General features: G+C 37.4%; 1 protein-coding gene across 1 annotated transcript; it reads right to left on the bottom strand.

The window, feature by feature from the left end:
- Positions 1 to 12: 12 nt before the first annotated feature.
- On the bottom strand, positions 13 to 13574 carry slc47a4 (solute carrier family 47 member 4). The gene is made up of 17 exons (XM_067450592.1): positions 9790 to 13574; positions 9222 to 9323; positions 9023 to 9091; positions 8534 to 8682; positions 8388 to 8430; positions 8244 to 8288; positions 8058 to 8155; positions 7866 to 7963; positions 4343 to 4456; positions 3720 to 3787; positions 3509 to 3617; positions 3320 to 3395; positions 3095 to 3164; positions 2638 to 2770; positions 2424 to 2518; positions 2220 to 2315; positions 13 to 1852 (listed from the first exon to the last, which is right to left on the bottom strand). Exons 1-17 carry the CDS (start codon positions 9928 to 9930, stop codon positions 1556 to 1558), a joined length of 1803 nt encoding a protein of 600 aa, XP_067306693.1. The 5' UTR covers positions 9931 to 13574; the 3' UTR covers positions 13 to 1555.
- Positions 13575 to 13629: the final 55 nt, after the last annotated feature.

Below are 13629 nucleotides of genomic sequence, written 5' to 3'. Positions count from 1 at the left end.
ATATATATATATATATATATAAATATTAGTAGGCTAAAGATAAAAGTAGATTACAAAAATATGCAGTGGTGCAACCTGTTTATGCACAAAACACAAAGCCACTTAAATGTAAATGTAAAAATAAAAAGACTTTGCCAAATGTTCCAGTCATATGTCAGTAGAAGAAAGCTTTAAAAAGAACTATCTTGCATTCATTGATTGCCCTAATAGAAAATAATGGATGTCCAACCATATATAATAGATGGCCTTAATCAGATGGATCTGGCCCATTTAATGGTTCACTATTTGCCCATGAATATTTACTGTAAGCTTTAAAAACTCATGTGAGCCATCGCACAAAAGGTTGGATGTTTTTTTTGTCTTACACCATGTCTACAGCAGACACAAGCAGCTTCAAAAGCAAACAGAAACTATTATAATCATCAGTGATTTGGTCGACACCCCGTTTTGTTTTTTTATGCACATTAAAACTACTTCAGATAACAATACAAATGGATTTGGAATGTTCGCTATAACACATCCAGTGTAGACAACATCTTAGGGGGTCATTCACGCAGAAATCGTTGTTGCATTTGAAAGCGCGAGATGCAGGGCAATGCAAAGGTATATTCACAAAGAACACATTTTTTATTATACGCTGCTGCGCGTTTCTATTGTTCTTCTGTGTAAACTTGCGCTACTTTGACTGTAGTGCTCGCATCTAACATCTTTTGAAGCATCTAGCGTAGTGTTCTAAATATGCAGCGCTCAGCTTAAAAGTTCTCGAGACCTTTCTTTTTTAATTGTACTGCTCATTATATGTGTACACTACATCTCACGCATGTAGGTTTTTTCAACCCAGAATCCTGTTCTGTATAAATAGAAAAAGATGCCAAAAAGATGCATTTTTAAAATGCCATGTGGAAACACATATGTTTACATAGAAGACAACTGAAAGTGATGCAGTGGAATGCAAAAACACATTCTTAGTGAACGGCTTTTGCAGCAGCTTGACATGGCAAAAAAATGTGGAGCTCAAGGTAAAATAAGACCTCTAATAAACACATCTATAGGCCATGTGCTGTTTTTTATTCATATTCCGCTGCATTGCAACTTGCATTTTTACAACAAATATACCCCTTCTGTGTGAATGGCCCCTCAAGCAGTTGTAAACACAGTGTTAGGTAGGAACTAAGGTGTTCCCACAGTTCCATCATGTGTAATAATACAGTTTTATGTATGTGACAGCGGCTTTGTAGAATATCATCTTTTTGGCAGTATTTCTCCAGTAGCCGCATGGCTCGAAATGTCAACTGAAAAGATTCTATGACTGCGTCACTGGGGAACAGACCTTTTTCTACTAAGCTGGTCGATTGTCTTACTATTTGGTCTAATGATGAGGGCAAAGAAAGTCCATTCAGGATAAAAATATAATAATCTGTCTAGGTCCCAATATAGAGCCTGAGACCACTTTAATAATGCTACTATTTTTCTAATTCAATTCAACTTATTTGTTGCCTCTTACAACATACAGATGTTCATAAAATGTTCACAGTGAATACCTGAGGTAATGTTTTTAAATGATACTTGTTGTATAAATGGGCGTGGCTGTGGTAAAGTTTGAGACCACAGTAAAATTTGCACCATAAGATACCTCAGGTAAAGGCACAATGAGATGGATGGCTATCCCTACAGCTAGGATGAGAAGAGCAGCGAGGGTGGTCAGACCCCTCCTGAAGATCAGCTGAGAGGTAGAGAGCAGAGCTGTGGGCCTTTCCTCCACGCCAGTCACGTTTGGCCCCTCGTGGACCACAGTACCGTTCAGCCTCTCTTCCTGATCGTGAGAGCTCACAACCATGTATCCACTCCCATTCTGAAACAGATACAATTTCACCATTATAAGCCATTCGCATCTTTAAAAGGGAATCCTCATGTCATTCCAAACCTTTCTGAATGAGGAACTCACAGTCTCACAAAACTTTTCAGTGTTTTTTGCCAATCAATGTGAACGAGGTCAGATTTTGTACCCCATTGATTCATTATGTGGGCAAAAACAGTGTGGGCAAAAACAGTAACAATTTGTGTTTCACCGAAGAAAGCCATAGTTATCATAGGAACAACATGAGGATGAGAAAATGACTATAAATACTAAATAAAGGAATAACTACTTCTCCTAATTTTAGCATGTTATTTTTGTAATTATATCTTGTAAAATTTAAACTACAAAGACAACAAAATACCTCTGTATTCAGGACCACCTGGTAGAAGCTGTTGCGCTTGTTCGAACAAAACTCTGTGGTCACTCCATTTGCACTCTTTCCTGTACGCTCAATCGCCTTTCAAAGAGAAAGAACCTCTTTCAGTCATGGAAGTCAACAATTCACATGATCATGAGCAGTATAATTAGAAGAAAGGTCCTGTTTAAATAGGTCTGATATGCCTACCTCTTCGGTAATCTTCTTCCAGTTTAATTTGAAAATGGCCACAACAAAAAAAATCGCTAGCAAAAAGACCGCAATGAGGAGGCCCAGCCAAAAGCCTGGAAGAGTGAGAGATAAATCATTGTAGATATTAAAAGGTTCCCTGATCATTTGCGTAATAAACACCAGTAATTGTGTCAGGAATCAATATGATGGATTTAGTTGTAACAAGACGAACCAGCAACTTGTAACTTGGCCGTGAACATCAGAACAATGCTCGATGGGAGTCCAATGCAGTAGTAGCCAAAGAGGTTAGCAATAGCAGCTATCTTCTGCTGCCCTGTGCCAATGAGAATGCCCATGCCAACACACTGAAAGAATGATAAACAAACTGTTATACAATACTCATTATAAAATACTTGAGTCATTCAAAATACTAATGCATTTGACAAGGTATATAAATATATGAAAATATGTAAATATGTATATGTAAATACATAACAAAAATCTTCTTAATGCTGCTTTAGTTCAAAGCATGCTAAAACGTTTTTGGAGACTGGTTTTTATAAATAAAATGTATTGAGGCCATATTTAGCAATGCAATACCTCCCATTTATTTTTATGCGGGTGGTCCATCTCCTCCCCCAATATTCTATCACTGGGAAAATGAGGATAAATGTCTGTGCAGAACTCACCAATATTCCATTAAAGAACTGAAGAGGGCAGTAGATGTTCAGTAGATGAGACACAAGCTCTGCTATAGTCCTAAATAAACATCACATTGGAAATTTGAAACAGCTGTTGTTGACATTATTTCTGTTAAATCCTAATTCTTAATGTTTAGACAGATTTGCTAAAGTGTACTTATGCCAACAAACATTTTGTTTTACATGCTTGAAATAATGAGGAAAGTAGCTTACTCATCCGAAGTGAATATGAAGCCAATAACTGTTTTTGTTGAGCCCAGGACAAGACCTTGAAGGATTGCTATAACAGCTGGGGAACAAAATGAACATTTACAAAACATCAATCGTTGCTTAACTTGCTTCATATGATTAAGTGTCATGACAAGCTTAGGAATGATTAATATCAGATGAGATAAGTTTTACCTGAACTGATGAGAGACACCTTGCAGGTGAGAATGGCAGCAGCTGTTTCTCCAGCGCCAAGTGCGTTTCCCACACGAACACACGCTGCTCCTTGCATTCCTAATGGAATCTGGAATATTGATATTGAGGAGACAGAAACAGCACAATCATGAAAAAGATAAAGTTGATTTTTATATGATAATAAGAATATTCTAAGATTATCCAAACACACCATGTAGTTGATGTACGCCAGCATTATAACCACGTGTTGAGCAGCCAGATCCACCTCACTCAGCATTCCTGAGGGGATAATTTAACGGAAACACAATAGTAAACTGGTTAAAAATATTGTATTAAATTACAAAACCATTTTTTGGTACTGTGAGTGTAACATTATCATTATTTTTTTTGCATCAAGATACTATTACACTCTAAAAAATGCTGGGTTAAAAACAACCCAAATTGGGTTGAAAATGCACCGACCCAACAATTGGGTTGTTTTAACCCAATGGTTGAGTTGTTCTTACCCAGCAATTGGGTTGTCTTAAGCAACATTTAACCCAACCACTGGGTTAAAACAACTCAACCATTGGGCTAAAACAACTCAATTGTTGGGTCGGTGCATTTTCAACCCAACTTGGGTTGTTTTTAACCCAGCATTTTTTAGAGTGTATGTTTTTATCACATTTTTTAAATATTCTACAGCTTTCATTTATATTTAATATTTTCATTTTAAAGTTTAAGTAATTTTATTGTTTTTGTAAATAAGTACAAACTTATTGTAAATATGTTTTATTGTATTTCAAGCATTTTAAAAGTGTTTTATGAGTTAACTATAATAACCCTGGAATGTACCTGCCAGGAATCCTCCAACTTCATAGATCCACCATTCAAAACAGGTCATCAGTGTGCTGGGGATGGCCAGTTTCATGTAGGAACCCCATTCCTGCAGGGCCTCAGAAGACCAGCCTGTTGGAGGAAAACAGTAGGTCCGTTTTACACCTATTAAGTTGCGTTTGGGTCCATCAGATGACAGGTAGAGGAGGAAGACACATTCATGTTTACACCTGGTATTTTAATTCCATCTATTTTGACTACTTTCAACCACTTTTGTCCAATTTTTTTTCGAGTGAAGAGTCTATGGGTGGGTAAATGTATGTTGTTGAATGTGCGTCTTCCATCTTTTTTTACAGTCTATGGTTCGAACCAATCGACCACATGAAAATCGATCTACACTAAAGCAATCTGGCCGAATGTATTTTCTACCTCTGAAAGTGGTCGTAAGTGGACAAGCTCAAAACGGTTTAGACCCCGTTTATCGTCCATTTGTTATCCGACACTAAACATGTCAGAGGAAAAGCACATGGAGTCAGCAGTCAGAAGTTAATGAGAAAATTTATAGCAACGTAATAGTCGCTCAAGTAACAAAGTATTTTTTTTTTTTTTTTACAACAAGTAGTATTGTTTTAATATCTCATATTTCACCTCAACTTCAAGCAAGCAAAATACAAATGATTCACTAGATCAAATCTGAATTTATATTGCTTATATGAAAGAAAGGACTGTTTACAGTGAACCAATTTACTACAATAATTTAGCCTTTCTTACACATATGGAGGAACAGAAGTTGTTAGGTGCACTCAAATCATACTTGTTCACATTACTTAAACTCATGTAACTAAATTAACTTAAGTTTACTGAGTTGTTTCTACTAAAAAGAGGTTGGTTTACTTAATAAGAGTTTGTTCGGTCAACTTAACATTGTTGACTGAAATGAACAAACTGGCCAGTGGATCTGTAGTTCCCAGCATGCTCTGCAAGGGACTGCATTAGAGTGAGAATAAATTTAGGGATTAAAGTGTTTATTTATGGGGGGGGGGGGGGGGGGGTCAGTAAAAGGAAAAATGTGTTTACTGTATGTTAGTGTTTAATGTTCAGTTATGTTGAATATTTAGAGGAGTTTCTGTAATTATGGTTACCATTATGCAGAAGAGTGGTGCCTGTGTTTAGGCTGTGGGCACTCATATAAACACATTTATTGGATGGACGTCCTGGCCTCAAGTTATTTATAAGTTATTTTTGAATTTAGTTTTTAAACATTCACTTGCAGAAGAAGTTGTTAATTTAATAAGGTAAAATAATTGTTATTTACTAAATTGTTATTTGTAAAATATACTCAATATAGTTGTGTGAAACCACTTGGTGCTGCTTTTTTAAGTAAATTCAACTAATAATTGAGTGCAGAGAGCCCCGTTTAGGATGAGACGATTCTCTAAATTTACTTTAAAACTAAATGAGAGACAGAACTGATTAGGAAAAACCAATTCCATTCAAATGAATTGGACTAATACTTATCGCTAAAATGAATTGGACATCAAGATAGGATAGTTCTCTGTCATTCATCCAATATCAATTAATCAGTCCGTTCAAACGTCTCAGGGAAATGAACAGATGCCTAAAAAATATTTTGAGTCCTCAAAATAAGTATTTTTATTGAAATGTTTTCTATATATAAACCTGATTTCAATTTTGAAATTTCATGAGAGATCTACATTCCAAAAAAGTTGGGACAGGTAGCAATAAGAGGCCATAAAAGTTACATTTACATATAAAGAAAAGCTGGAGGATCAATTGGCAACTTATTAGGTCAATTGGCAACATGAGTGGGTATAAAAAGAGCCTCTCAGAGTGGCAGTGTCTCTCAGAAGTCAAGATGGGCAGAGGATCACCAATTCCCCCGATGCTGCTGCGAAAAATAGTGGAACAATATCAGAGAGGAATTTCTCAGAGTAAAAGAGCTTGAAGTTATCATCATCTACAGTGCATAATATCATCCAAAGATTCAGAGAATCTGGAACAATCTCTGTGCGTAAGGGTCAAGGCGGGAAAACCATACTGGATGGCAATGATCTTCGGGTCCTTTGATGGCACTGCATCACATACAGGAATGCTACTGTAATGGAAATCACAACATGGGCTCAGGAATATTTCCAAAGTGGAAAACTGTTCTGTGGTCAGCCAAATCAAAATTTGAAGTTCTTTTTGGAAAACTGGGACGCCATCCGGATTAAAGAAGACAAGGACAATCAAAGTTGTTATCAGCGCTCAGTTTAGAAGCCAGCATCTCTCATGGTATGAGGTTGCATGAGTGCGTGTGGCATGGGCAGCTCCCCATCTGGAAAGGCACCATCAATGCTGGAAGATATATCCAAGTTCTAGAACAACATATTTTCCCATCCAGATGTCGTCTCTTTCAGGGAAAACCTTGCATTGTCCAACATGACAATGCCAGACCACATACTGGATTAATTACAACATAATGACTGCGTAGAAGGATCCGGGTACTAAAATGGCCAGCCTGCAGTCCAGATCTTTCACCCATAGAAAACATTTGGCGCATCATAAAGAGGAAGATGCGACAAAGAAGACATAAGACAGTTGAGCAACCAGTATTAGACAAGAATGGGACAACATTCCTATTCCTTACCTTGAGCAACTTGTCTCCTTAGTCCCCAGACATTTGCAGACTGTTATAAAAAGAAGAGAGGATGCCACACAGTTGTAAACATGGTCTTGTCCCAACTTTTTTGAGTTATGTTGATGCCATGAAATTTAAACGTATTTTCCCCTTTAAATTATACATTTTCTCATTTGATATGTCATGTATTTTGTATTCTAAATAAAATTTTGAAATTTTCACATAATTGAAATTTGTTTTTATTCACAATTTGTACAGTGTCCCAGCTTTTTTGGAATCGGGTTTGTACTATCCTTTTATATAATTCATGACAAAGAGCCCTATCATACACCCAGCACAATGCAATGCCAGGCAAGTGTGTTTTGCTAGTTTCAGCCAGATGCAGTTATCATTTTCACGTCCAGCGCCACATTGTTTAAATCTGTTTGCCCATGGGCGTGCTGGTCTTAAAACGAAATGTGTTGAGGTACATTGTTGGAGTTTTGCTATTTTGAGGCAACTGAAAGCAAGTCAATAGTGCAGTATTTATTTTTTTAGGGTGCATGCACAATATCCATACACTTTGCTTATTACACACACGGGGAGTGCACACAAACATTTTTAAATATTAAAAATAAAAGACACCTCTCTGGAGAAACGTTCAGTCTTTCCACTTGCAAATCCCACCATGTAAAAAGTTGAAACACCATGTAAAAATATTTTTGTTTTGAACGCGACTGAGCCTGTGAATTTGCTAATTTATTGTTATAGATACATACATACAGTTTTATTGTTTTTTGTTAGAATTTTGGTGTTTTCATTAACCTTTTCACCAAAAGTGTTTGAGATTAACTAGTAGTTTTAAATATGAGTTGTTAGCTTGGCAAAGTAACTTTCCCCAACACTGATAGACACACTCACCTCCCCAAGTTTTCTCATGGAGCCTCAGCCAGCGAATGAAACAAAACAAGGCAAAACAATTAAACACCTGAGCAAAGGTGTTTGCAGCGGCAGATCCACTGAAAGTGGACAGAACAAAATATCTTATCATCAAAATACAAAAACCAAACACAAAAAACCCCCACAGAAAATGGAAAACATATTTATACTTACTAAACTCCAAAATCCCACCAGTACAGCAGAAAGTAGTTCACTATCACATTGGCAACATTGGCAACTGCAGATGCAAACATCTGGGGCTTGATCACTCCCTGTTCATTAGGTTCATGAGTATTGAGCATACAAGAACTGAATGCAGTTATTAACTTGTTGATTTCCTTAAAATATAATTTGATGTACCTGGTTCTGAAGATATGAAAGTTGCAGCTGATACAGAAACATGGCCTGTAATACAGAACCATGACATGCTTAACAAATAATTATTTGATTTGAGTTCACCTGCACTGGAAATACAATCCATAATCATCCATAAGTGGACCTTACCGGAATTGCGGGCAAATATGCAACCACATAGAGCTGTGCAATCCTGAGAGAAAGAAACTAGTTAGTTTTCAGTTAGAATCACAGATAGTCAATGTCAATACAAAAATCAATGTGTGTGACAGTGTGTGTTGAAGAGTGGCGCTCACCTGGCCACTTCAGGGTCCTGTCCCAGATAGAGAAGGAGGGGCTGGGTGTTCACAAGCAAAGCACAACAGGGCAAACTAAAGAGCGTCAGAATTAGGATGCCTCTTTGCAGTATGACGCCTACTCGGAGAAGATTTTTACTCCCAAATGTCTGAGGGCAAGATGTAAAATCAGTTATTTTACTTTACATGTAAGAACTGTGTCAGGGAAATCAATCTAAAAAAGTGTCTAAAAACTATAATTAGAGAATCTTAAACTGATCAATGTTTCTATGTTCCATAGAAACTGTTAATTTAAGTTGCAAGCTATTTATGACAGTTATTTTTGGCCATATTTTATGTATATATTTAATTTATATAGAATGCAAGACATCATAACCATTTACATGTGGAATAACAATCAAGAATCAACTCCAGGATTTATTTGTATTCAAATGCCTCTGAAGTATTTCAGATAAAAATAAAATAGTGCTATTTGTATTTTAAACACACCTGTGATACCAAAGTGTCGCAAGCCAAAGCAAGTCCAAACCCCGTCGCTGCAGCGGTTACATTTATAGTCTGAAAAATGAATGTATTGGGCACATTGTGTGGGCTTGTAAATCATTGCTCTATAACTATATTGCACATCTCAATAGTGTGGTACATAACACATATTTGCCGGCAGAAGTTTGGATTCAAGCAGACGTACGGCTGAGGCCATGGCGTAGCCCGCTAGCACAGTGTTCCCCAGACGTCCACAGAACATTGTCACCACAAAGAAAAGGAGGAAATTCAGGAACCGACAAACAAGCTATGAATACAAACAAAGAAATATTTAGCACAAAATGGAGGTGAAAGTCCTGGATGGACTACGGCTATTAAAGTCCACAGTCACATCGACGAAAACAAAGCACTTAGAGCTTCACAAGATAATTTTGTACTAATTATTTACTATATACATATCTGGAAATATACCGTAAAATCTGCTTAAAACATAATTTACAAGCTATTTAAGACAGACATATTTTTGGCTTATTTTTACAGCATTTATTTAATACAGAATGCAAGACTATTTAACGATCAAGAATCAACTCATCTAGGATTAATTTGCATTCAAATGGACATGCATGAAGACATGTACCCAAAACAGATCAGGGTCTTTTCAGGATTGGATAATTTCTATGTAAGCCGCTGCATTTCTCTGCCAGCCCTCTCACTATTCATACAGAACAAGCATAGCAAACATTATCATGATGTGTATGTGACAGAATCCTCACCAGGGGTCCAGTCATGCGCAGGATGTGGTAGAGCTCTTCTCTGTATACCAGAGGGATGCAACGCCTTACAAAACCACAGCAAAACAGCTTGGCACTGGGCTCCATTGACAGCGTGTCAGTTCTGGGACTCGAGACGTCCATGATCTTCTCAGTTGTGATCCTCAAAGCCGCTGTAAGGGGCCTGCTTTTGCTTCATAGACTGTAAGTGGCCCTTCTACAGTCTTCAGGTCGACATTCACCACCTTTGAAGGCTTACCGATTAACTGAGGTGAAGACAATGGGCGCTTTGATTTAATCCACAGGATGGGAGGAGAATGTTTGCAGTCATGGCAAACAGTTGCATTGTGTGACAAGATCAATCAGTTATTTTTAAATATCCAATTGCAAGCTGATTAACAGCAGTATTTACGACACATAAAAGTAATCAGCATAATGACATTGAATATATCCAGTGCTGCTTTGAATATTCATAGCTTGGTGTACTTACGGTAAATGTGTCACAATTACCGTCCTGGCTCTAGCTGTACCTGTACCACAACAATGAACTTGCAACTTTTTTTCGGAAAGCATTACGTATTACTTATTGTATCCCAGATTGGTGGAACATTTACTAGAGTAGTGTACTCTGGAGTATATGAGAGTTATGGAAAACAGCATTTCTGAATGCACAACACATCAAACCTTGAAGCATAAGGGCTACAGCAGCAGAAGAACATACTGCCTCTGAGGCTATAATTGGCACAAGCTCACCAAAATTGAACAATAGAAGATTGGGAAAAAATTGACTGGTCTTATGAGTCTCAATTTCTGCTGTGACATTCAGATGGTATAGTGTCAGAGCTTGGCATAAACAACATGAAAGAATGGATATATCCTGACGGTTCAGGCTGGTGGTGCAATGGTGTGGGAGATGTTTTCTTGGCACACTTTTAGTACAAATTGAGCATTGTTTCAATGCCACACCCTACCTAAGTATTATTGCTGACCATACCCACTCATTTATAACTACAGTGTAATCTCCTGAAGGCAACTTCTAAGCAGGATAACACACCGTCACAAAAATCAAATCATCTCAAACTGGTTTCTAGAACATGACAATGAGTGGAATGTGGTGAAATGGGAGATTTGGAGCATGGATGTGCATGCTGTCAAAGTCTCTGAGGAATGTTTCCAGGACCTTGTTGAATCTATGCCATGAATAATTAAGGCACTTCTAAAAGCAAAAGAGATCCAACCCGATACTAGCAAGGTACACCTTTACCAGCAGCCATATCACCCTGTAGCCCAAGACTGGTTTCCCACTGAAGCTAAGCAAGGCTGAGCCTGGTCAGTAACTGGATGGGAGATCAAGTGGGAAAACCAGGTTACTGCTGGTAGAGGTGTTAGTGAGGCCAGCAGGGGGGCGCTCACCTTGTGGTCTGTGTGGGTCCTAACACATGGGGACACTGTACTGTCAAAGAGCACCGTCCTTCGGATGAGACGTTAAACCTGACTCTCTGTGGTCAATTAAAATCCCATGGCACTTCTTGTAAAGAGTAGGGGTGTAAACCCGGTGTCCTGGCCAAATTCCCACCAATTGCCCTAACCAATCATGGCTTCCTAATATCCACTGAATCACCCTCTCTCCTCTCCACCTATCGCTGGTGTGTGGTGAGCAAACTGGCGCCTTTGTACTGTGGCTGCCGTCGCATCATCCAAGTGGATGTGGATGCTGGTTGAGGAGAGACCCCTGACATGAGTGTAAAGCGCTTTGGGTGTACAGTAGTACATATAAAAGCGCTATATAAATGCCTCATTCATTCATTCACCTAATAAAGTGGCCAGTGAGTGTTTAAATTATGAATGTATTTTATTTGCTTTATGCATGCCATACATGTTTGCATGCTAGCTCACTTTTCTTCCTTTTTCACATCCCACTCCAGGCATTATCCCATAAAAAAGATATATTTAGGCGCTCTTTCCGTTTTCAAATTAGAAGCACAAATATGACTTTAACATTTCAAAACCCAAGATTGTTTATCATTACAACTTGTCTTCGATCGTCCTTTGCCGGTAATGTCACTGTAATTGTAGATCTATTTTGGTTTGTTTCTGCATACAGTGCTTCTCACAGCCACAAACATTTACAATCAGAGAATCATTAATCAGGTTCCAAAAATATATTTCATGAGTGACTAATATCTAAACTAACGTAGACCCATGATGTGTTAGATCATCATATATATGTGATTTTAGGTTTTTTTTTGTAACTTTTTTAAAGAACAGGAATAAACATTAACATCCTCCTCAATGCCTCACACCAACCTTTGAAACAGTGTGATGTTCAAAAAGCTGAATGTTCTGGCAAGATTTCAAGTAAATGAATAAGAAAGAAGAAGTGTTGTAACAGCTGCACTGAGTTTCTACAAAAATGGGCTTATGAATTTTAATAATGTAAACATGTGATGAGTAATAAAATATACACTATACTGCCAAAACTTCTATCGGGTTAAGGTCAGGATTCTGTGCAAGCCAGTCGTTTCTCCACACCAAACCCGCTCACCCAGGTCTTTATGGACCTTGCTTTATGCACCCGTGCGCAGTCATTTTGGAACAGAAAAGGGCCATCCCGAAAATGTTCCCACAAAGTTGGGAGCGTGAAATTGTCCAAAATGAAAAATAACCCAACTCTAAAGAAAGTTCTGCGCACTGTGCGCCTCAACATGTTCTGACCCCGCTCTGTGATTTTACATGGCCTACTACCCCTCATGTCTGAGTTGCTGTTGTTCCCAATTGCTTCCACTTTGTTATAATACCACAAACAGATGACCGTGAACTATTTAGTAGTGATTCAATTTCATGAATGGACTTATTGCACAGGCGGCAACCTATCACGATACCACGCTTGAATACACTGAGCTCCTAAGAGTGACCCATTCTTTCACAAATGTTTGTAGAAGCGTCTGCATGCTTATGTGCTTGATTTTATACACCTTTGGCCATGGAAGTGATTGAAACACCTGATTTTAATGATTTTGAGGGGTGTCTTAATACTTTTGGCAATGTAGTGTACATGTAAGTGAAATCTCCTTTAGCCAGAACAATGTGAAAAGAGAGCTTAATACTTTTATACTTAAACATGCAAGTACAATAATGTTTCTTATCATCTGTCAAATTAATCTTGCCAGTACACCAACCTGTTCCCTAATTTTGTATTAAATTAAGGATGTGTGCTAGAAATTATGAATATCAGAACATCTGTTTTTATCATTTTTAAATTTAAATTTTTTTTAATCAGAACAAATAAAATCAGGAATGCCTAATTTTACAAAATATGATTCAGAGAATGCTATTGTTTCTTTTAATCATCAAAGATGCAATTTGTATTATTATTATTATTATATTTTACCTTTATTTAACCTTTATTTTATTTAGTTAAATAAAGTTTAAATTAAAAAAGGTGCTAATGTAGTCATGCTAAAGGCTTAATGCTTGATTTTTACTAAGAATTGTGGCCTTTTCCTTACGTATTACTGCAAAACATGGTCAGCATGGGTAGGGATTGCTTCATTCAAGGTGACCGTGAAAATGAGTTTCTTCCCCAGGAATCTCAGGGGAAAAGGTAATGGATTATGTCTTTCTTGTCACTCCGGAACAATCTCAGTCAAACATTAGAGTCAAAAACATTAGTATTCACTGCTACAGCCAGCTGGGGATAATAAAATAAATGTAAAATAATAATCTAAAATTAAAAAAAAAAAAATCAAAACAAACCAAAAAGTAAAGAAAGACCAATCTGCATGTTTTAAATAGATCATTTAAAAAATGTTGTTTCCAATTTTTATAATATATAATATAATA

The sequence above is a fragment of the Pseudorasbora parva genome, chromosome 8, assembly GCF_024679245.1.
Source record: "Pseudorasbora parva isolate DD20220531a chromosome 8, ASM2467924v1, whole genome shotgun sequence".
Classification (NCBI taxonomy): Eukaryota; Metazoa; Chordata; class Actinopteri; order Cypriniformes; family Gobionidae; genus Pseudorasbora; species Pseudorasbora parva.
Note: the sequence above shows the minus strand (reverse complement) of the source record. Positions and strands in the feature narration are given on the sequence as shown.

Bases quoted from the DNA above. Each gene is read 5' to 3' on its own strand.
- slc47a4 (XM_067450592.1), bottom strand. From the start codon at position 9,930: ATGGACGTCTCGAGTCCCAGAACTGACACGCTGTCAATGGAGCCCAGT. The intron at 3,618-3,719 runs GTGTGTTTGGAT...TCAATATTCCAG, and splicing joins TGGCGTACATCAACTACATG to ATTCCATTAGGAATGCAAGG. The intron at 2,771-3,094 runs GTGAGTTCTGCA...TCATTCTTTCAG, and splicing joins AGTTCTTTAATGGAATATTG to TGTGTTGGCATGGGCATTCT.